Source organism: Fundulus heteroclitus, chromosome 12 (genome assembly GCF_011125445.2).
Source record: "Fundulus heteroclitus isolate FHET01 chromosome 12, MU-UCD_Fhet_4.1, whole genome shotgun sequence".
Taxonomy (NCBI): Eukaryota; Metazoa; Chordata; class Actinopteri; order Cyprinodontiformes; family Fundulidae; genus Fundulus; species Fundulus heteroclitus.
The window spans coordinates 20,068,718-20,091,746 of record NC_046372.1 but is presented as its reverse complement, the minus strand read 5'-3'; the positions used below and the strand labels follow the sequence as shown (position 1 = coordinate 20,091,746).

General features: G+C 45.9%; 1 protein-coding gene across 1 annotated transcript; it reads right to left on the bottom strand.

Annotated features, from left to right (window-relative positions):
* Positions 1–584: 584 nt before the first annotated feature.
* LOC105917120 (rap guanine nucleotide exchange factor 1) lies at positions 585–19,800 on the bottom strand. Its single transcript, XM_036143578.1, has 23 exons — positions 19,401–19,800; positions 17,800–17,933; positions 16,219–16,430; positions 15,990–16,146; positions 15,584–15,837; positions 12,760–12,880; positions 12,098–12,164; positions 8,938–9,060; positions 8,698–8,856; positions 8,439–8,623; positions 6,434–6,468; positions 6,239–6,356; positions 6,091–6,166; positions 5,721–5,805; positions 5,502–5,591; positions 3,834–4,022; positions 3,664–3,748; positions 3,481–3,575; positions 3,212–3,290; positions 3,035–3,136; positions 2,859–2,956; positions 2,623–2,763; positions 585–1,616 (listed from the first exon to the last, which is right to left on the bottom strand). The coding sequence occupies exons 1-23, from the start codon at positions 19,426–19,428 to the stop codon at positions 1,481–1,483; spliced, it is 2,769 nt and encodes a 922-aa protein (XP_035999471.1). The 5' UTR covers positions 19,429–19,800; the 3' UTR covers positions 585–1,480.
* Between the last annotated feature and the right edge of the window lie 3,229 nt (positions 19,801–23,029).

Below are 23,029 nucleotides of genomic sequence, written 5' to 3'. Positions count from 1 at the left end.
TCAATTAACTAATTAAACAAATTACTAACAAATAATTGTATTCTAAACAACTAAATTTAAACACAAATATTTATACAACAAATAAGCAAATAAAGCAAAATTAACCAAATAATCTAAATTCTAAAATGTAACAAAAATTGAGAAATTGCTCCTACAGCAAGCTTGAATTTTGTTGGTGGACAAAAATACAGAAATATAACATTCTAATAAAAAATACAAACAACATCTGTTCATCTTAATTGTGAAAAGTTATCCCTCGAGCTCTGATGTCAGTAGTCTGTCGATTCAAACAAAAATACGCCACAGGGCTGAGGCATCATTAGTCTGTTCACCTTCAACCATCAGGTTAGGGTAGCAGGTCGACCGCCCCAAGATGGCGGCCGTAATTCTTGCGTCGCGACAGTCAATGCGGGGTCTGCTCTTATATAATGTCTATGGTGACCACCATCCCCTGTAGGTTATAGCAGCAAAGGTCTTCTTATTTAGTTGTCCCTATGAATGTCCCTCCCCTGATGATGTCACAGCTAACAGAACGCCAGACCAGGTGTACCTTCTATGAAGAGAAAAATGACAGAGAACACAACTTTCTCTGCTTCCATCGTTTATTTACACAGCTGCTGTCCTACAGAACGCTCTGCTGGAGTCCAGAGCTCAGTCCACCGCTGGAGCTCCTCACACCTCACCTGCCGTTTAGTGTATTACCTGGGTGTGCTCAGGTGTGTGTTCATGTGTGCGCCTCCAGGTGTGAGAACCTGTCCCGGAAAGCTTGGTCCTCCATCCTGACCCGCCCCCCTTCATTCTGGTTCTGGTGGAGTCGGACCAGAGTCTGCCGTTGCCCCAGCGGATGGATTCACAGTCAGAGTCCAGGTGCTGCTCCCCTCCTGCTCATCAGGTTCTGGGCTGAACCACCAGCTCAGGTGGAACCGGAGGACAGAGAACCTCCTGATGGACGTGGACACGGTTCCTTCATCCAGCCGGGCTGCTGCTGCTGCTCGGCCTCAGGAAACTCAATGATCCTAATCATCCTGAACAGATCCAGAACCGCTCAGCGCAGCCCGACCAGCTGAAGGCTCCAGCGCCGCCTTTCTGTCGAAGCTGCTCAGGTGAGCTCAGGTGAGCTCAGGTGTGTTTGCAGGTGAGTAGTGCTGTCTCAGCAGAGTGGCGGCGAGAAGATTAAAACACATTTTCAACATCTGTGGTCAACATCTGGACCACAGAACAGAACATCTTCACTTCAAACACTGATGAGACCCAGTCTGAGTGGAAGAGGCCACGCCCACAGACCCACATGTGAGAATCCTGCCGGCACCGGTCCACTTTGGTACCGGCTCATTTTCAGGTCAGCACCAGGTGTATGAAGCCTGTGTTGCACGTTCTGCAGGAAACAGGTTTTCTTCCAGGTCACCGCGGGTCAATCCTGTCAGTGCCAAGGTTAGCTGCAGTCTTCCTGCTTCCTGATTGGCCGCTGCTCCTCCCCAGCTCATTTCTGATTGGTTCGAGGAGCGTTCCTCGGGCGGATCCTGAGGGAGAGTTCCCAGAGCGCCTCCTCCGCCAGGTGGTCGCTGAAGTCATTGAAGAACGACACGATGTCGTCGTCCCGCTGCAGCGAGTACCGCCTGCACAGAAACGTACACAGAACCACGACCCGCGGGTCAGACCAGAACCGCACCACACATTCTACACATTATCATTACATATGTGGAGCTGAGCCTTTACTGGTGAGGATGCTCCAGACATGGTGTTTCTGTAGCGGCCTGTTTGACACAGATCCGCTGTAGGTACCAGACGTCATTATATGGCAACTCCACCCCAACAAACTACATTGGTCTCCATTTGTTACAAATCAACTTTATTTTGATAATTTACGGTTATTTTCCAGTAACTTAATCATTTTGGAACACTTGTGTGGTAGTCTGACAATTTAATCGGTAATTTTGCAGGATCAAAGTTACAACCTTATAGAAATTTCATTCGTTCAATTTTATTTATTTTTTTAAGTTGTGAAGGGAAACTATCAGTGTGGTCCTTGTTTAATCATTATACCTAAATATTTTACCTAATTGATATCAATTAAAGTGGGTTGATTATTTTGAATTGCTAAGATTTCACATTTTTCTATGTTCATCTTTAAGCCTGAAGCTTTTGAGAAAAAAGAAACCGCTAAATTAACTAAATAAAATTGATTCGTTACAAATGCAGACCGCGGGCTCAATGTAGTTTGTTTGAGTGGCGTTGCAATAATGTGACGTCATCGAGAGTCGCAGGGCCCATGGAGAATTTCTTCGTAAAAATTGTCCGTTTACAAACCGCAATCCCGCTCTAGAATAAAACCTACACCCCGCTATAATTACTTTAGTAAGTTGTCCAGACCAATCACAATATTTTGCGCAATTGTGCAAACGTTAAACCAATGTATGGTATAGTGTATGTATAGTGACGTCATCAGAAGGCGCAGGGCCCCGTGCCGATCTGGTACCTACACCGGCACCAGCTGCTTCGGTTAGCACCAGAGCTAAAAGCTGCTCCAAAGCAGCTCAGGGTATAAAGGTGCTAAAGATGCTAAAGATGCTAAAGGTGCTAAAGACGCTACAGACGCCAAACTGCGCTGCAGCTTCTACTCACACTTGCTGGAAGCTCCTCAGAGTGTCCAGGATGTTGAACTGCTGCCAACATTTGGAGAAGTTCACCTGCTGACCCTGGGATGTCGTCAAGGTGTCAGGGTTGCCCAGGTGGACAAAGGTCAGGTCTTGCAGGATTAAGCCCCTAAAAACGGGCAGGCCAGAGAGAAAGATGGGTGTTTTATGTGGGGATGTTAAAGGTGCTGAACATTTGGTGGATTTCTCTGGGTGTCAACCTACAGGTAGGGTATACAGGGCGGCTCCACCTCAGCCAGCGCTGCTCTGTAGGCCCTGAAGGACGACGAGCTGTCGATCAGGGAGCTGAACTCCTCCAGAGTCTGACAAACACATTTTTAAACCGTTACCAGAGCGCCGATGGGAACCAAGAGCAGGAAGAGCAAGAGCCACAAAGCCACCTCAGACGTGTTCCTCTGCCAGTCCAGACGGCGCAGAGGGGCGGAGTCTAGGGCAGACAGGATGGACAGGTAGGAGTTGAAGTTGTTCAGCTTCCTCAGGTGCTGCAGGGACACGGCATGTTATGGTCTGGCTGCAGCAGAGGAGAACGAAAGGTGGAGAACCGGGGGGGGGGTTACCTTCATGACCTTCAGGAACTTCAGCAGTAGCTTCTCCCTGTCCTGAGGTTTGTCCTGAAGGATGATGACAGAACGAACCCTAGAAAGAGGTCCAACGTCAGCTCCGCGGTCAGTGGGAAACATTCCTGGCCCCGACAGGAACAATACCAGCAGGTTCCCCGTGTAGGAACCAAACCAGCAACCACAGCAGGACCCACAGGGGGACCCACAGCAGGAACCACAGCAGGAACCACAGCAGGAACTACAGCAGGAACCATATCTTATCTTACCAGAAGGAAACGTTGTTGAAGTGCTGCGTGAAAGCCGTCAGGTGTGGACTCCTCTCCTCATTCTGTTCTTTGGACCACAGCAACACCTCTGGGAGCTGCAAAGGTGAGGCAGACAGGTGAGGCAGACAGGTGAGATATGGGCAGGTAAGGGGGAGAGACAGGGGAGGACAGACAGATCTCTACCTCAATCTTGCAGAAGAGGTCTGAGTCCAGCAGAGTCAGCTGTTCCGCTAAATCCTGACTCCTGAAGTCCAGCAGAGTTCCCGGTCTGTCAGGAGAGGACGTACAGGTGAGAGACGGGCCAATCACGGAGCAGCATGTGCTGTCCTTGTCCAGCCAGGTGTGAGGGTTACCTAGCAGCTACGCCCTTGGCAGCCAGAGGCCGGAGAGACAAAGGGGAGCCGATCAGTTTCCACTTCTTCTCCATCTTGGACAGGATGTTGGAGTGCAGCTGGTGGGCCATGCCTAGCTCTCCACCAATCAGAAGACTGAACACCAGGTCTGTCAGCAGCAGCAGCAAATCAGACTCCAGCTCCACTGCACTGCATCAGAAAGAGACAGCAAGAGAACCAGAACTGCATCAGGCAGAACTGCATCAGGAAACCAGCTGGGGTCAGACCAGACACCCAGAACCGGGTTCGGACACCACAGAACCCACAGAACCGGTGCTGGGTCTGTCACGCAGTCTGTGGGCGCAGCGTTCTGATCCGTTTCAAAAATGATCCGGTTGAAGGTTTGGGTCGCCCAGGGACACGACGTCTCAGTCTTTGTGTCCTTGTGCAAGACACTCCATCTGCATTACCTGCTGGCGGTGGTCAGAGGAGCCGGTGGCGCCGATGTAGCCTCACCTCCGTCAGTCTGGCTCAGGCAGCTGTGGCTGCTAGCATCGCTCACCACCGTCAGGGTGTGACTGACTGTAGGGTGGAGCGCTTTGGGGGTCGTCAGACTTTATACGCAAGCAAGTTTCGAAATTAACACGCCAGACACCAAATACCAGGATATTGTCCGTTTGGCGAGTAAATTTCCGCCGGCTAGCTTAGGGTGACCAAACGTCCGTATTTCCCGGGACATGTCCGTATTTCACGTCCTGTCACGGGCGTCCCGGGTTTTTTTTAGAAAGTCAGGAAATGTCCTGTTTTTTAAATTACCTTCATTGGACCATTAAATTGACAGGCACTAGGGCACTGCGCACGGCGCTGCGTGTGACGTAATCCCTGAGCCGTGTCAGTGCGGGCAGCCCTGTTCTTAATCAGAAGATAGATAGCGTGGCTGTCAGTACGCCAACAACATGCCGAAGCGCAAATGTATGTTTACCGATAATTTATAAAAGAGTTTCCCCGCTTTCAGACCGGGTCGAGACAAATGGGAGGCCTTTATTGTGCTATTCATTCATTACAGGAATTGTTAAGAATTTTTTATCAAATACATTTTGAATAAAACTATAATTTGTTATTGGAGTTATTGCTGTTGACTTTTACTGAAAAGCATTTTTAATAAACCAACTGTAAATATCATGTTATTGTAGGATTACATAGGCCTATGTTAAGTGAGTGCATGCCACAGACATCTCTATTCATGGGAACAGAGATCCCCCCCCCCCCCCCGCTCCAAGGTGTCCTGGTTTTCCCAAATGAAAATATGGTCATCCTAGGCTAGCTGCCAGATGGCGAGTAAATGTTAGCAACAAATAAATCGTGTTTTTCAGTGATCTGGGTGGAGGGAGGCTACACAAACACTCGCATATGTGACACGAGAAAAACAGGAACCACATCATGGGCGTTTGCTAGCAGCTAGCCTTTAGCTCAGGCTAATTATGTAGCGACATTATATGGAGATGTTTAGGAGGAGTCAGAATTAATATGTTGGCCTGTGAATCAGGAAGTTAACTTTGGACACTGTATGCAAGTACAAGACCTTCACCACCGTCAGGGTGAGACTGACTGTAGAGTGGAGCGCTTTGAGGTTGACGGACTTTGAAAAGGCACCATGCTAGCAAAAGCCATTTAGGCCTGGAGTCTCACCTGAGGTCGTTCACCGCTCTGACCAGCAGCTGGAAGGTGTTCTTGGAGGCTGTCAGGTCTGCAGGGCTTCCTTCTCTCAGGTTTCTGTACGTGTTGATGGTCAAGGGGTCAAACGAGACGAGAGACAAAGACTCTGGTTCTGACAGACCGGAACCACCTGGCTGGAAGAACCCAGGTGACACCTGGCAGGTGTTCCTCAGGTGTTCTGGCAAAGGATATCTGTGCTGCAGTTTGCTGATGATGTCACTTGGTTTAAGGAAGCCCCTGTAGGTGCAGAGGAAGGCCTCTTGGTACTGGTCCTGTTCTGTAAAACCCAAACAGAAGGTTCACACGTGGGGAGGGCTCCTCAAACATAACAGAACCGGCCTGATAGGCTGAAGATCACAGAACCGGTCCAGTGGGCAGAGGTTCTGTCTTTGATCGTCTGCTGTTAGACATCATAGTTCAGAATCTTCAGGGAAACTCTGTTGGTTCCCATCTGGTTCCTGCTCACCTGAACCTGGTACTTCCTCAGGAAGGTACCTGCCTGCAGCGACAGGTGATCACCAGACAGGTGATTGGTTGTTTCTGCCCTGGGTGTAAAACTTACCTCTGCTGCTGGACTCTGTGGCTCGGACCAGAAGGATGTCAGGAGACGCAGCCTTCACCTCCGGTCCCTCCTCCTCCTGAGACGTAGAGGTCAGAGTCAGAGCACAGGTGAGATTACCCATGTGACAGGAGAGAGGGCGGGGCCAAACCTCAGACTTCATGGTGGTTCTGTGGAGGATCTCTATCGGGTCAGTCAGTAGGAGCTCCTGTATGTCCTCCCCGCTGCTTCTCTCGCTGAAGTCTGCCTCCTGCTGGTCATCCGGTAACCTGCAGAGCAGATGAGGGTCTGAGAATCTCCACAGGTGTGCATCTGCAGGTTCATCTGCAGGTGTGTGGTGTCTCACCTGTCGTCGTTCTCCTCACTTTGTGCGTCAGTATCCTGAAGACGGAGAAAAATCACAGAAAACATCAAACAAATTAAGGTCCAGATGATGTTTCTCAGAAGGTTAGTTGAACCTCTGAGGACATCAGAAGGCTAGTAGAACCTCTGAGAACATCAGAAGGTTAGTAGAACCTCTGAGAACATCAGAAGGCTAGTAGAACCTCTGAGAACATCAGAAGGTTAGTAGAGCCTCTGAGGACATCAGAAGGTTAGTAGAACCTCTGAAAACATCAGAAGGTTAGTAGAACCTCTGAGGACATCAGAAGGCTAGTAGAACCTCTGAGGACATCAGAAGGTTAGTAGAACCTCTGAGAACATCAGAAGGTTAGTAGAACCTCTGAGGACATCAGAAGGCTAGTAGAACCTCTGAAGACATCAGAAGGCTAGTAGAACCTCTGAATACATCAGAAGGCTAGTAGAACCTCTGAGAACATCAGAAGGCTAGTAGAACCTCTGAAGACATCAGAAGGCTAGTAGAACCTCTGAGAACATCAGAAGGTTAGTAGAACCTCTGAAGACATCAGAAGGTTAGTAGGACATCAGAAGGTTAGTAGAACCTCTGAGGACATCAGAAGGTTAGTAGAACCTCTAAGGACATCAGAAGGTTAGTAGGACATCAGAAGGTTAGTAGAACCTCTGAATACATCAGAAGGCTAGTAGAACCTCTGAGAACATCAGAAGGCTAGTAGAACCTCTGAAGACATCAGAAGGCTAGTAGAACCTCTGAGAACATCAGAAGGTTAGTAGAACCTCTGAAGACATCAGAAGGTTAGTAGGACATCAGAAGGTTAGTAGAACCTCTGAGGACATCAGAAGGTTAGTAGAACCTCTAAGGACATCAGAAGGTTAGTAGGACATCAGAAGGTTAGTAGAACCTCTGAGGACATCCGAAGGCTAGTAGAACCTCTGAGAACATCAGGAGGTTAGTAGAACCTCTCAGGACACCAGAAGGTTAGTAGAACCTCTGAGAACATCAGAAGGTTGGTAGAACCTCTGAGAACATCAGAAGGTTAGTAGAACCTCTGAAGACATCAGAAGGTTAGTAGAACCTCTGAGGACATCAGAAGGCTAGCAGAACCTCTGAGAACATCAGAAGGTTAGTAGAACCTCTGAGAACATCAGAAGGCTAGTAGAACCTCTGAGGACATCAGAAGGCTAGTAGAACCTCTGAGAACATCAGAAAGCTAGTAGAACCTTTGAGAACATCAGAAGGTTAGTAGAACCTCTGAAAACATCAGAAGGCTAGTAGAACCTTTGAGAACATCAGAAGGCTAGTAGAACCTCTGAGAACATCAGGAGGTTATTAGAACCTCTGAGAACATCAGAAGGCTAGTAGAACCTCTGAGGACATCAGAAGGTTAGTAGAACCTCTGAGGACATCAGAAGGTTAGTAGAACCTCTGAAGACATCAGAAGGTTAGTAGAACCTCTGAGGACATCAGAAGGTTAGTAGAACCTCTGAGGACATCAGAAGGTTAGCAGAACCTCTGAGGACATCAGAAGGTTAGTAGAACCTCTGAAGACATCAGAAGGTTAGTAGAACCTCTGAGGACATCAGAAGGTTAGTAGAACCTCTGAAGACATCAGAAGGTTAGTAGAACCTCTAAGGAACGCCAGTAAAAGTTTATCTGCACAACGTCACACAGTCAGACGTTTGTGTCCAGATTGATTACAACAAAACTGGGATTCTGTTTGTTTTTTCATCAGGATCAAATAAACGTTCTAGAAAGGTTCAGGTCCAAGAAGGGAGAAGATGTTCTAATGATGATCATGAAGCTGTTTGGATGTCAAGAATCTCTGATTCTGCCCCACTGGTCACATTTCCTCACATGTTCTCGTTAAAACCCTGGAATCCTGTTCTGGGCAGTCAGCTAGAACCCAATTAGAACCTGGTTAGAACCCCTGGAGTTCTGCTGAGGAGCTGCAGCTTGTTCATGTCTCTCAGTGAAAAAAAGCAGATGTGTTCACCTGCTGTTTCTTCTTGGGTGGTAAGGCGGGGGCAGGAAATGGCTCTGCAGAGGGGGCGGAGTCTGTTGCCAGGTGAGCCTGCTGGGGGGCGGAGTCTTGATCTCGCTGTCTGACTTTATACTTCTGGTAGAACAAGACCGCAGACTGGTCGGTGTAGGTGGAACAGAACTGGAGGTACTGATGGACTGAGGACAGACAGAGGACCAGTGAGACAGTTATGGGAACATATCGACCAATCAGCTGCTGTGTTTTCACTCACTGTGTCGTTTCTTCTCGGGGAGGGGAGGGGGGGTCTTGCTGGGGGACAGGGGCGAGGGCAGGGGGGCTTCGTGGTCTGTGACATCATCACTTTGGGCGGGCGTGGCGTCCAGGTGGGAGGAGCTGAATCCAAAGGAGGTGTTCTGAGGACTGGGAATACCTGCCAAGCCAACACAGAGATATGAAGGACAGACGGACGCACAAGCAGGAGGACAGGTAGCGGACTCAGGTGTGTCCTCACCTGCGGTGCTGCGACGTCTCTTCTCTGGCAGGGCGGGCGGCAGGGTGGAGCCGGGGGGCAGAGGGGGGAGCTTCTCGGAGGAGGACAGGTCAGTGTGGAGAAAGTCGTAGTCCGGATCGTCCTCTGAGAACAAGACAGAGAAGATCAGAACCCGGAGAGAATAGTAAATGGTTAATGGCTGGTACTTGCTTTTTAACTAGTCTTGACGACCTCCAAAGCGCTTCACACTACAGTTTTAGTCATTCACACATGCATTCACACCCTGACGGTGGTGAGCCGTGTTAGTAGCCACAGCTGCTCTGAGGCGAGGCTGCCATGCACCGGCGTCACCAGGCCCTCAGACAGAAGGTCCAGCTTTAGCCAAGCACAACCCGTGAGAAACTTTTTCACCCACAAAACAAAAATCCAGATGTGCTACTAAGTCAGATCATATCTGTCTCCTCCTCTTCACTTATTCACTTATGCCAGGGTCACACCGCAAGATAATTATGCCAATTTTTACCAGATCGTCCCCTTTTTAACAATCTCAAGGATGCCCCCTTTATTGTGAGGGCTCATGAGATAATCTTAACCAGTGTGCGAAATACCTGTCAATATTTGGGGGGGGTCCCCATCTCCCGATTGTTGCACAATAACAATATAAATTTTCTCAATATGCAGTAGGCCTATAACATTACAATGTCAAAGTCAAAGTTAGCTTTAATGTCAATTCTTCACATTCACCAGACATACAAGGACTCGAGAGGATTTTCTCATTCACCAACAGTGAAACAGATAAAGTGCATAGGCACAACAGATAAGATCAGTTCCTATTACTAAAATTTAAACATTTTTAGTATTAATTGTTGTCAACGTTACGTTATTCTTCTGTTTGGCGCGCACATGCCTAATTTGCATCCGCGAATAGGATTGGCTGGCTCCACTTGGCATAAAAAAGAACATATTTCCCCCTGGGATCATTAAAGTATGTCTGATTCTAATTCTGATATTTGTGAATAATGTTTTGAATTTTAAATACTGGACATGTTGAGCTTAAAAAAAATGTAGTGACCATTAGTGACAAAAAATATATCATTTTTAATTTTTTTGACACAATTTAAGACCCCCTTTAAATTTTGCTTTTGAGGCTTTGAGGGGGTCTCATGGGTTAATCGGGAGGGTCGAGCCCCCCCGGACCCCCCCGTATTTCGCACTCTGATCTTAAGAGATATTCCTGCCGTGTGTTTAGAGCGATCCGGTCCGCTCAGGACGTCAGGACCGCTCAGGAAAAAAAAAAACACAGCTTATCATATTGTAGCGAGCAGAGCCACCGTTCGCATCGTCTCTACTCCTTTAACAAACACCATTTCTTGTTCTAACGTTTTTTTTTTCTGATAAAATCAGTCCACAAACTATCAGCATTGTTTATTTACTCTGAACTCACGTTTGATCTTGAAAGGTTCACCGAGATCATCTAAATCACAGGTGTCAAACTCAAGGCCCGCGGGCCGAATCCGGCCCGTCAAGGTAAATTATCCGGCCCTCAAGAGCAGTGGTGGTTCTAGACCAAATTTAGCAGGGGGGCCAGGGTGGGGCCAGTGTTTTTTCACAGGGGCACAGAACAAAAGATTGGGAAAAAAGCCTAAACAGGTCAACATTTCATCGTTAAATGTAATAAGTAAGCCAAAGAGCCAATTGTGGCTCTTGAACTGCAGGTTGCAGACCCCTGGCCTTTTCTCAATACGGCGGGAGCTTATTGTGAAACAGCAAAAAAAAATTATTATTGTTATTTTTTATATTTATTTTTTAACTATTTTGTTATTTTATTATTGGGTAAAACCATAAAAGTAAAAAATACAACTGATCCAAACGACCAGTCAGTCAGGGTATCTTTGTCAGCATTTATCATCCTAAGAAATTTAATATCATGTCTTTAGTACAGGGGCCAAGAACAGTTCTACAGGGGCACTGGCCCCTGTTGGCCCCTGTCTAGAACCGCCCCTGCTCAAGAGCCAAAGAAAAAGGCACTTTGTGTCATAAAGTAGAGGCATATATCCTTTTAAAGTGTATAAAGTGGCTAAAACTGTGCCTCCTGTAAGTGTAACTCACCCCAAAATCAACTTTTTTTGCAGATAAACTGTATAAACTGGGCCTAAGAGTGCTACTTTTATATTACTGTGCGTTTTTTTATTCTTCTATGTGAACTGGAATGAAATTATGAAATGAAAAGTATCGACTATACACGTGCAACCGGCCCTTTTAATGACTTTATGACGCCAAAGTGGCCCTATATAGAAATGAGATTGACACCCCTGATCTAAATGATCCTGAGTTAAATCCGTCGCTGTGTGGCGTGTTGTTCCTCCTTTCTGAGCGGACGCCACACACTGGACGACTAAACCTGCTCTCGCTGCTGGTTTTATCCCCTTTTTTTAAATCTGGCCGTGTGAACCAGGCGTTATGACGGCTCTGCTACCCTCTGCACACACCTGCTTGTGAGGTTTAGGACGACACTGGTGTGGTGAGTATCATCGCAGACAACGATGCAAACTACAGAAGGTGAGATCCTCCACCCGACCTGGTGCACTGCAAAAACAGAACTAAAAGTAAGTGAATTTTTCTTGAAATCATTGTAATTTTCCTTGATTAGAGCAGGTAAATAAGACTATTTGCCAATGGAATAAGCTTTTTTCACTTAAAATAGGAACAATTCATCTCCATCGTCTTATTTCAAGTGCAGGATGTCTAATTATCTTATTTTAGAGATGAATTGTTCCTATTTAAGTTAACAACTCTTATTCCATTGGCAAATAGTCTTATATACCTGCTCAAATCAAGGAAAAATACACTAATTTCAATTTTTTTTGCTTATTTTTAGTTCCTTTTTGCAGTGTGGTGTTCAGACTATAACACTGTCCTGAAGAGCAGCAAGCCAGGAAGGTTGTTGTGGGTTTCAGGAGGTCAGAAGGGGCCCTGGAGCACGTTGGTCCTGCTCTGGAGGATGTCCTCCAGAGTGCTTGTTCACAGAACATCTCTGGCCCTCAGAGTCTCACTAGCACTGATTCTAAAAGATCCCCGTTTGCTGTGACCAGCAGGGGGCAGCAGACGGCACACAGGACGTGGCAGCTGACAGGATGTGATGTCACTCACACGGTTTGTGTTCGTGTGTGTGTTGTGTTACCACAGTGCGAGGTGTTGGCTGCAGACTCTGCAGATGAAGAGGAAAGACGCTTCCAGCTGCAGTCGTCCTGAAACACAAACGCAGAGAACGTGTCGTCAGCGCTGGAAACATCTGGAGAACAACCAGCGGTTACTTAGACACCCAGCAGCAACTGGAAGCCTCTCGTTTCATTGAAGCGCTTCATCAGTTGGCAAAAGATACATGGAAGATCGACTCTTGACCCAGAGCATTACAGTATAGGGCTGAAAATAGGATTAATCGTGATAAATCGATTATTGAACTACTTTAGTAATGGAACTGGAGTTTACAGACTGTAAAACTTCCCCTTTGCTGAAAACACATCCCACTCAGAGCAGAAGGAAGCCAGAACGATACCAAACATGCTGTATATATATATACATGTTGCTTTAAGATTTAAAGCCTCGGCTGTAAAAATGCTCCAGAACTCGTCCAGCGGATTAGTCCGACCTTCAAGTCCGGTTTGTCCTGCAGAGATGTTCCTGACCTCTGCACACGTCGCTGCTCTTAAATTGAATTAAAATATTAAATTCAGAACCGAACGGACCCAAACAAGAACTGCGCAGCTGAGCAGAACCGGTCCTGTGAAGGCAGGAATGGAGCTAGAAACAATTCGACACCTGGTGATCATCACATGCACATACCTGCTCGACCTGCGTCTCTTCTCTGGGCTCCCGGATCATTGGCGTTACTATGGCGACCCTGCAGTGGGCGGGGACAGGGGCCGGCGGAGTCTGGCGCCTTTTAGGAGGCAAAGCAGGAGGACTGAAAGAGATGGGGAGACTAGTTAGACTCCCAAACGTGTCTGCAGCTGTGGATACGTTCCAGTTGAAGGGGGGCTTTTCCTCTCCACTGTCACCACATGCATGCTCAATATGAGCAGCTGCTGCAAATCAATGACTCCCTTCAGCTGGGCTCCCTCACTGAGCTATATTATACACTGGAGTGCTAATCGCCCGCTGTTTGAACGAGTCGCTTTGAACCCACCAGCCGCCATATTGGTACTCCCTATTTTCCTCCAGTAACTAGCATCGAATAACTAAGATTTTTTTCATGTTCAGGGGGGCTTAAAACTTTTAAAATGTCAAATGCCATATACTTTAATGTTATGTTCTAAAACTATCAAGTACTGAGAAAGTCATTTTATTCATTTAAATATATATATTTAACATTTCTAAATATATAAATAACAATATACAAAAACATATATTTACATATGTGTATACATATATATACATAGATACATATACACATACTTATATATACATATATATATATTTAATATGAATAACACGTAAAATATTTCAGCACCTAATTTCCTAGTAGTTGATAGTGTTAGTACATCCACTGACTGTAGAATTACCTATGAAACGTTTTCACACAGCCAGAAAACTGCTTGTTGTTGCAACCAAATCCTATGGGATTCTGTGAGAGTAGGGAGTAGCAAGATGGCGGCCAGAGACTTCAGTTTTTCGGCAAAATCAGCACTCCAGTGTATTATATAGCTCGCTGGGCTCCCTTAGGTAGGAAACTTGCTGACCAATCATCTGGAGGATTTGGTTGGCTTGAGATGAGGTGTTGGGAATTCATGCTATATAAACTTAGGTGAACTTGAACCAGAATTAAATGGCTGAATTAGCCACTGAAGTTCTCCAGACTCCTGCTGAAGAGCTGATTATTGGATTCAGGTGTGTTGGACCACGACATCGAGCACCAGAACTGAGATCTTTTTAGAACGTTTATAAATGCTTTTCATCCTCAGAGCAGTTTAAATTCTGACAGCAGTTTATCATTTCTACTTCCTATGCTGCCAACATAGCCGCAGCTGATTTGATGACGTCATGAGTAAAGGCTGCGTTGGGTCAGGCGGCGCTCGCCGATGTTTGGCTGTGACTTGGCCCGGTCTGAATGATCTGGACCAGAACCCAGACAAGCTGGCAGGGTTTAGATGAAAAGAGAAGCTGTGAGTGAAACTGGTGCCTGTCGTCTTTCTGCTTCTCTCACTCCCACTTCTTCTTCTGTTGCTGCACTTGACACAGACAGGAAGTTTGTGGCGGGTGTGATGAGTGTACTTCCTGTTTCATCCTCGTTTCTATTTGTGCTCGCTCTAAGTTCTCACAATGCGAACCGACGGTCTGACTCAGCTGCAGGCACAGACGCACAGATCCTCTGAACCCGCCTGGACCAAACTGGACAGAATCTCTGATAAAGAGCCCCAGCAGGCTTCATGTGACCGAAACAGGAAGTGAATTCTTTATTAGATGAACACGAACACCCGATCCTGGAGAGAAAACTAAAATCTACCATGGGTTCAGCAGAGAGAACTGAGGCTGAAAGGTCCGGTTCATGTGAATGGTACTGAACCGCTGCACTGGACCGACCAATGGTAGACCACCAGACCCATACTGATGAAGACAAGGCCAGTCCTCCTGTCCAGAACCAACCCCCATTCTCCCAAACTGGTCCGTGAGGCAGACACCCCGTCTACTTTTGAGACTAATCTTAAAACTTTCCTTTTTGACAAAGCTTATAGTCAGAGTGGCTCATGTTACCCTGAGCTATCTCTATAGTTATGCTGCTATAGGCTTAGGCTGCTGGAGGACATCAGGGTCTATTTCTCTCACTCTGCTGAGTTCTCCTACTGTTCTCCAATCTGCACTGTTTGTTGTTATTTCAGCTTTTAACTTTTTGCTCTCTCTTTTTTGTTCTTCGCAGAAGGTACACCTGGTCTGGCGTTCAAATTTCGTTGTAATGTATGTTTCAATGTATGCTTCAGTGACAATAAAGATGATATTACTATTACTATTACTAGTACTGTTAGCTGTGACATCATCAGGGGAGGCAGATCATCCACTATTACCATCTAACATAGAAAGTACTCCTGGGTCAATGTGAGCTTCTGTGCTTTCTGTGTCTCTGCTCTGTCTTCTCTAAGCCCCAGTGGGTCGAGGCAGATGAGCGTTCACACTCATCAATCTGTATAATCTGATTGAATTTGACTTTGTAAAGTGCCTTGAGATGACATGTTTCATGAATTGGTGCTATATAATAGAATAGAATAGAATTCAACTGTATTGTCATTGTACTGTCACAAGTGCAAAGCAACGAAATGTGGTTTGCATCTATCCAGAAGTGCTATACAGGATATAAATATTATTTATAATTGTATGTATAAGTAAAAACTAATAGTAGGGGACTATAAAATGTTGTGTATAAATAAAATAAAATGTAGACCTAAAATAAAATTGAATTGAATTGAATTGACTACACAGCCGGACTTTAACAAGCTGATACCAGTCCAGTCTCATCCAAACTGGACTGAATGGACCGAGCTCACTTCTGACAGGACCACCAGAACCACAGTGAGGAGTTGTACCAAAACTGGACCATACCAGATGATCCAAACTGGTCTGAACCGGGCCAAATGGATCCGGACCAACAGAAGAGCCAGTCTGGGTTCAGACTCACCTGAACGTCGGCTCCAGAGGGGGCGCCGCCGGAGGGAGGAGCTCAGGGACGGGCATCGGGGGTTTCGGTGGAGCCAGTATCACAGGCTCCTCCCTCTGAGTCCCCGTCCCTCGAACCTGGTCCTCGTCTGAAGGAGTCCTGCAGGCTGATGTCCCATCTGACGTCTCCTTCTCATTAAACCCCCCTGAATCTGTCTGAACAGGAGTCAAGGGGGCGGAGCCTTCTCGTCTCTCTGCAACCAATCGAACCAGTTCCTGAAAGATCAAAGACTGCGTTACTGCAGCAGCATGTGTGGAGACATCTTCCATATTTACCGTCTGTCTCAGAGAAGCTGCAGCGACAAGGAGGACAGACCCAGAGGACAGGATGGGACAGGTGTAAATGAGACACAGATACCTGTCCTCACCTTGGCACCGTTCAGCACGCCCCTGATCACCGTGGTGACGCTCTCTGAAGACTCCTCCTTGTCCTGGGACACGCCCTGCAGCATCACCTGATCGACCCAGCGAATCAGCTGAGCCACAGAGCGGTAGAGACGAGCGAGACAGGCTGAGACGGTCTTACTGCAGGACGACAGACAGGATGAGGACACGGAGACGCTCCAGGATGTTCTGGCACCTTTAAGGGAAACTTACCTGTTTAGAAGGCGAGGTTCCAGCTGGACCAGCGTCTGGACCGCCTCCAGGATCCCACTGGAAGCTCCGCCCAGCAGGCCGCCCACCATGGACTGGTCCAGGACCAGTTTGTCCCCTCCAGGTCTGTCCAGTCCCAGTCTGTCCACCAGAGCTTTGAAGTACTGCAGGGAGCTGACAACAGCCCGCTCCTGATCCACGAACACGCCCTCCGACTTAAAAGATTTATCAGACATATGGAAATATATAAAACATTTACTAAACAGAATTAATTTAAATAAATAGTCTACATTGATAATAAAATGTTGTAAAAATGTAACAATTAAAACAAACAATCTTTGCTACAGGACCATGCCTGAAGCAAAGATTTGTGTTAGTAGATCAAAGCTGTGAGTCAGTTTCTCCATTTTCTTTGCTCAGGTATTTATCTGCAGCTTCTCTCCCAGAACAAGAGGCTGGATGGTTCTGCTCTGAGTCGGTTCTGTGAGGTAACAGAACCTCAGAGATCCAATTCACAGCACAGGTTCTGACCAGAATCAGCTGATCCAATCCAGACTGATGACTGGCCAGTCAGAAACTCAGAATCAGACTTTTTCTCCTGGTCAGTGAATGCACCATAGCTAACTGCTAACAGACTGCCCTGACAACAACACTCTTCGGTGTGAAAGGTGTTACTGACTGAAGCGGATTCTGGATCAGAGGAGTTTAACGTGCAGTCACAGCAGCACAAGGCTGACAAACTGTATTTCCTGACATGTTGACTCTACTCCAGCTGCTGTGAAGCAGCAGATCTCAGGAAGCTTGAAGTTTTTCTTTAAAACCTTAAGTCCTGTCTGCCAGCGATCCGGCTGGACCCGGAAATGTCGGCATTCTTTAGAAATGTCGCAGTTAAGGTCCCGATCTGCTGACTCTTCAGGGCACATAGATACACTGCTGTTAGCAACGCTAACTATGTTAACCATGCAAAGGGCTAGCGTTAGCTCAATAAAAACACTTCCATAGACTTCCAGTCATTTTCAAGCCCTTCTATGGCCTAACCCTGAATTTACCAAATTACACTCTAACCCTGAATTTACCGTATTACACCCTAACCTAACCCTAATTTACACTGTAGTGCTAACCCCAACCCTTAGCCCAAAAAAGTGACGTCCTCACTTTACTAGTAAAATGTGCAAAAATGTCCTCACTCAGCTGCAGACACCTGTTTAGGTGTGCAGAAAGAGGAGCGATGTGATCAGTTTTATCTGTAACATGCTGCAGGATTTTACAGGATTCACAGTTTTTCAGTGATGCAGACAGAAGCTCTGTTACGTGGTTAATTAGACCAACATTATTTTATTAAGACAGCTTAATTTTGAATTTCTTCAGAGCTCAGAAACATTTTATTATATATAGTCAGAATCTGAGACCGTTTCCTCCCTTATTCCTAGACACACCAACAGTTAGCAGATGGTAAAAAGTCCATTTATTCATACAGCCATTAAAATCAAAGTGCTTCACTAGAAGAAAAGTCCCTGCAGAGCCGCAGATCTGCGCTAAAACAGAGAGCGGTGTCAGAGTTCAGTCGTGTGTTTGTGTTCAGACCTGGTTCCGGGTCAGGTTCAGGTCCGGTGGCTTGACCCGTTCTGTTGGGGTGTGCTTGATCGGGTCAGAGCGTCTGATCCGCTGTGGGTGGAGCTTATCCTTCAGTTTCATGGTGAAAAACGCGATCTGTGAGGCTGAAAAGAGATCATCATCACCGTGGGTAATGTACGCAAACAGAGGCCTCTCAGCTGAATGTGGTGCATTCAGCTGAGAATGCACCACATTCAGCTGCCACACTCTACACATTTTACTGTTAAAATCACAGATTTTACCAGTAAAATCAGTAAAATACAGGTAAAATCAGTAAAATACTGGTGAAAACAGTAGAATATAGGCTAAATTTGTGATACTACAGGTAAAATAAGTAAAATGCAGGTAAAATCAGTAAAATACAGGTAAAATCAGTAAAATACAGGTAAAATCTGTGATTTTACTGGTAAATTCAGTAAAACACAGGTAGAATCTGTGATATTTTTTTTGGATATTTTTTTAAAGTGGATTACACTAAGGTACCACAAGTGAAGTGTAAGAAAAATTTCAAGTGGTGCCTACTTGTTTTGGCAGAATATATTAAGTTGATATAACTCAAACTATTTGAGTTGTAACTGCTTGTTTTGAATTAAACTATACTGGGACACATTAAGTTCTAACAACTTAAAAAGTACAACTCGCTTAAACGTAATAATTGTGCAGTACTTAAAACTGTTAAGTTTGTTTACTTACTTTTCCCAAGGTAATCGGTTTCCTAAATTTTTTTAAGTAAACTCAACTTGTTAGAATTTACAGTGAGGTAAAATCAGTAAAATACAGGTAAAATATGTGATTTTACTGGTTTGGGTCATAAAGCTCCACCCATCCTGCTGCTTTCTAAACATCTGACTTAAAGCGTCGTCCAGGAGCTGCTGGTCAGATTCATTGATCAACTGATCATCAGTGGGAGAACGTGCATCATCCTGGGTGTTAACACAACACCAGGATGGAAATACATCAGCAATGACCTCAGAGCAACATGGAAGCATCAAAGGTCATGTCCAGACCATCTGAATCCATCATCCTGCAGAAAGGAACATTATTCCCAGCAGGAGAACATCTCAGCTGCTGGTTGCCAGTCCAGATTCTTATCTTAACCACATACCTGGTTCTGGTTCTGGTTCTGACAGTCCACCTCATAACATGAGTAAATAATGCTGAACAGAAGTCATGTGTTAAGTCAACTGTAGACAAGTGACTGGAGGAGTAATCAGAACCGAGTTGGTCCAGATAGTTCATCTGCTCGGGTTGGGTGGAACCAGAATCGGGTTAACTGGGATCATGCCGGTACAGAACCAGAGTACTAAAGCTGTTGATACCGACATCAGAGCCAGGCGGCGCTCTCCTTCCAGAAACCTCAGGGTTTGTCTCTTCCTGTCTGAGACCAGAACCTGGACCGGTACTGTTCAGATCCACTGGAGAACCAGACTGGACCTGAGCTGGGACAGTCTCAGGTTTACTGGATCTGACCCGTCTGACCTGGTGCTGCCTTCACGTGCAGCAGGAAGGGTGGGACAGAACCAGCTGCCCCCCCAGGAAGTAAAGCTTTGTTCCCACAGAAGGAGACTCACCTGACTTTGTGTCCGAGCGGGAGGACATCTTCCCCGGGGACAGGTGGGACAGGTGGGACAGGTGGGGCAGCGCAGCAGGTGGACAGCGGGGACGGTTGATCCTCTCCTCTCCTGCTCGGAGGCTTCTGCTGATCAGCCGCCTCACTTCCTTCCTCCTTCCTCCTTCTCTTCTTCCTCTTTCTCTGAAACTCAGCCTCCCGGTCGCCACGGCAACGGCGGTGACGCTGCTCTGAGGTCACAGCAGCGGTTCGCCGTGCGGCGGCGCCCCCTGCTGGCCGAAGATGCACTTCTCACCCGGGGCCTGACCGTGGTTCTGAAGGCCTGACCGGCTGGTTCTGGTTAGAACAGGAACCCCTGGAGTCTGACCCAGACCCGGTTCTCCCATCCCGGGCCTCTCAGTGGAACCTTGGTTCAGATGTTCCAGGAAGACGGGAGCCGGTTCTCAATGTTCTCAGTGTGGTCGGGTCCGCCAGCATCCGTAACCAGAACCACTGATGCTGTAGACATCCCAGCATCAGAACCTCACACTGGCAACCCTGATGGATGCTCAGGTTCTCACCTCCATGTTCTCCATGTTCTCCATACCCCATTCCTCTTCACAGAACCAGTACAACCGGGTCAGAAACATTTGTCCCCAAGCTTTGACTCCTGATGATGCCTCCACATGACGTTCCTTCTCCCTGATCCCATTTGCTCTGAGCTCCAGTTGCTCCTGCAGCAGCTCAGCCCACAGCATGACGCTGCCACCACCGTACTCCAGGGTTAAGTATTTCCCTCTCCAGTCCCACCGGGGGGGAACGTTCCTCTGCGTTTAACCCATCCCTACAGATAGTAGTCTCACACTTACAAGCTTCCCCTTTTTCCTCCATACCTGACGCTGTTTTAATCCCATCAGACCCAGGACATGTCTCCAGTGATGAAGATCTTTCTAAGTTAATTCTAACGGAGCTACAGGAGAGGTTTGGTCACATCCAGGGGCGGCTCTAGACAGGGGCCCACAGGGGCCTGTGCCCCTGTAGAAATGGTCCTGGCCCCTGTACTAAAAACATAAATTAAATAAACTTCTTGTGATTATATGCATTGGTGAAGAAACCACATCTGATTTGTCACTTTGACCAATTTTATTTTTTTTACCTTTACAATTTCACCCCAACAAGGGAATAAAAATCAAGGTGTTTTACTTTTAGCTTCAGCTGTATTGAGCTGGGATCACAGTTTTCATCTGCTAGATCAGGGATTTGAAACCTGCAGTACCAGAGCCACAAGTGTCTCACTTCATATTATTAAGCGATTAAATATTGCCCTGTTTTATGATTTCATTCTTTTATTTGCCTCTGTGAAAAAAACACTGGCCCCACCTTTGCCCCCCTGGTAAATTTGGTCTAGAATCGCCACTGGTCACATTTAAAGTCAGTGAGAAAATGTTCCGTGTTTCTATTTGGGTTTAGTGTCATTAGAACTGATAAAAAGAGCAGATGTTAATAAGCAGTTTAAAGCATTTTATCTGTCAGGTCAGACTTTGCAGCTTTGTTTCTGTTTCTAGTTTGAGTTCATGTTAAAGCAGTTTAAAAGATTAGAATAGAATAGAATATTTTAATGTCCAGTTTGAGCCGTCTGACCACTTCCCTGCTGCTGCTTTTCATCTTTTCATGAGACTTGTCATGAAATCCTGGACTCACCTCCCTCTGCCAGGGTTCAACCTACCAAACCCAAAGCTGAGCTCTGGATTCAGGCGGCGGCGCAGAAAAGAAGAAAACGTACACGGGAAAAGGTTCTCTGGAGACATTAAAGGCAAGTTTATTTATACAGCACTTTTCAGTAACAAGACGATTCAAAGAGGACACATCCTGCAACATCCACCTCTTTAGCCCTTAAATCCACTGAGGTCAGGCTTACCAAGTTCACAAATCCACCATTTTTATTAATTTTTTGTTGTCCAAGCTGGAAGATGCTGAAGCTACAAGTGGATCAGTGAAAATGTTCAGCTGTTGAATGTATTAACCCACAATTCCTCACGTTTCCCCCAGCAGACTACAAAAATGGCCGATCTGGGTGGAGGGGGCGGAGTGTGAAGAGCCTCCTTTAGATTTAAAGAGACGGCACCAAAACGAGGTGATCAGAACTGGAAGGAGGAGCTGAGGGGCGACAATAAGGAGGAATTCAGACCGAAGTGTTGCAGTTCTTCTTTAAACGGACCACAGCTGGAGGATTTCAGCATGAAAAGAAAGGATTTAAAGGCCTATTTCCCCTTTAAGAGAGAATCTTGCTTTGTACCAGAGCTATGAGGTAAGATCACTGTCAAAATAAACTTGTACATAAAAGGACAGTTGTGTGCATATTAGTCAGAGATTGTGCATAACAAACATTGTAAACTCATAATAATTGAAATCTCATGCAAACGATACAACATACTGTTTAAATAGTTACAACTTCAATAACTATTATATACAAATTTCAAGTTTAAATGTACTCTTCATGAACACAAACAGCAGTGGCTGCTTGAGAATACGAATTCACAACAGTGGTTTGACATCACGGTTTCCAAGGCTGGTTAATGGAGCACAGAGTGCGAAGATAGGAGCCGCTGCTGTTTGTGTTCATGAAGAGTAAAGCCTAAATTTAAACTTGAAATTTGTTATTGAAGTTGTAACTATTTAAACTGTATGTTGTATCTTTTGCATGAGATTTCAATTATTATGAGTTTACAAATGTTTGTTATGCACAACTTCTGACTAATAGGCACACAACTGTCCTTTATGTACAAGTTTATTTTAACAGTGATCTTACCTCATACAGAGCTCTCTTAAAGAGCCTAAATCTGTGCCTGGTGTGATTTGTAACAGTGGAGTTTGTCCCCGGCTGTTATTGACCGTATTAATTATCTCCTCCTGCTCTCCTCGATGCCTCGGCTCTGATCATTCTGATCATCCAGCCGTGTTTGAACAGATTGAACCAGGCGTTTCCTTTTCTAGACACGGCTGTGCAACAACAGAGCTACTAATTGTCGTCTTAACCGTCTTCCGTCTAAATTGATGGACGAGGTTTTTATTACTGTTGGCACAGCTTTCCTTGCCTCTATTAACTTTAGTCTTAGTTCAGGAACCATGATAATTGGTTTTTAAACAGACTGATGTTACAAACCCTCATCTTGATCCCTCAGTTTAATCTAATTTTATATATTTTTGGAAGGTTTTAGGAAAAACATTTTTATTCAACTGTCCTCTTTGAAGCTTTTCATTCTGTCTTTAAATCAGGGCACAGAGAGGAAAAGTACATGATGATAGCTGTGTGTTGATCAGAAGTCCCCTTGGTTCTGGTTTTGTTGGACTCGGTGGGCCATAACAGAACAGGTTCCTGTCCAACAGAAAGTCCTTGGTTCTGAGTAATAATTGCGCTGCTTCTAGAGCGCCCCCTTCCTGTGGGATCCCACACGGCGCCATCCTCTCGTCCCTTTAAATGCCGTTGGGTTCTTGTAACTCCGTTGTCCTTCTATGCAGATGATACCACCTTTATTTCTAAAGCACTGTGGAACCTCCACGGCTGAAACAACATGCTGATCATAGCTGTAAACTATAAACATTAAAGAAAAAGAATGTATAAATATGGCATAGGAACAATAAAAGATTAAA

Excerpts from the sequence above, each read along its gene's own strand:
- LOC105917120 (XM_036143578.1), bottom strand. The coding sequence starts at position 19,428 with ATGTCCTCCCGCTCGGACACAAAGTCAG. Across the intron at positions 8,857-8,937 it reads GAGACGTCGCAGCACCGCAG|GTATTCCCAGTCCTCAGAAC; the intron begins GTGAGGACACAC and ends TTGGCTTGGCAG. Across the intron at positions 3,137-3,211 it reads AGTTCCTGAAGGTCATGAAG|CACCTGAGGAAGCTGAACAA; the intron begins GTAACCCCCCCC and ends GTGTCCCTGCAG.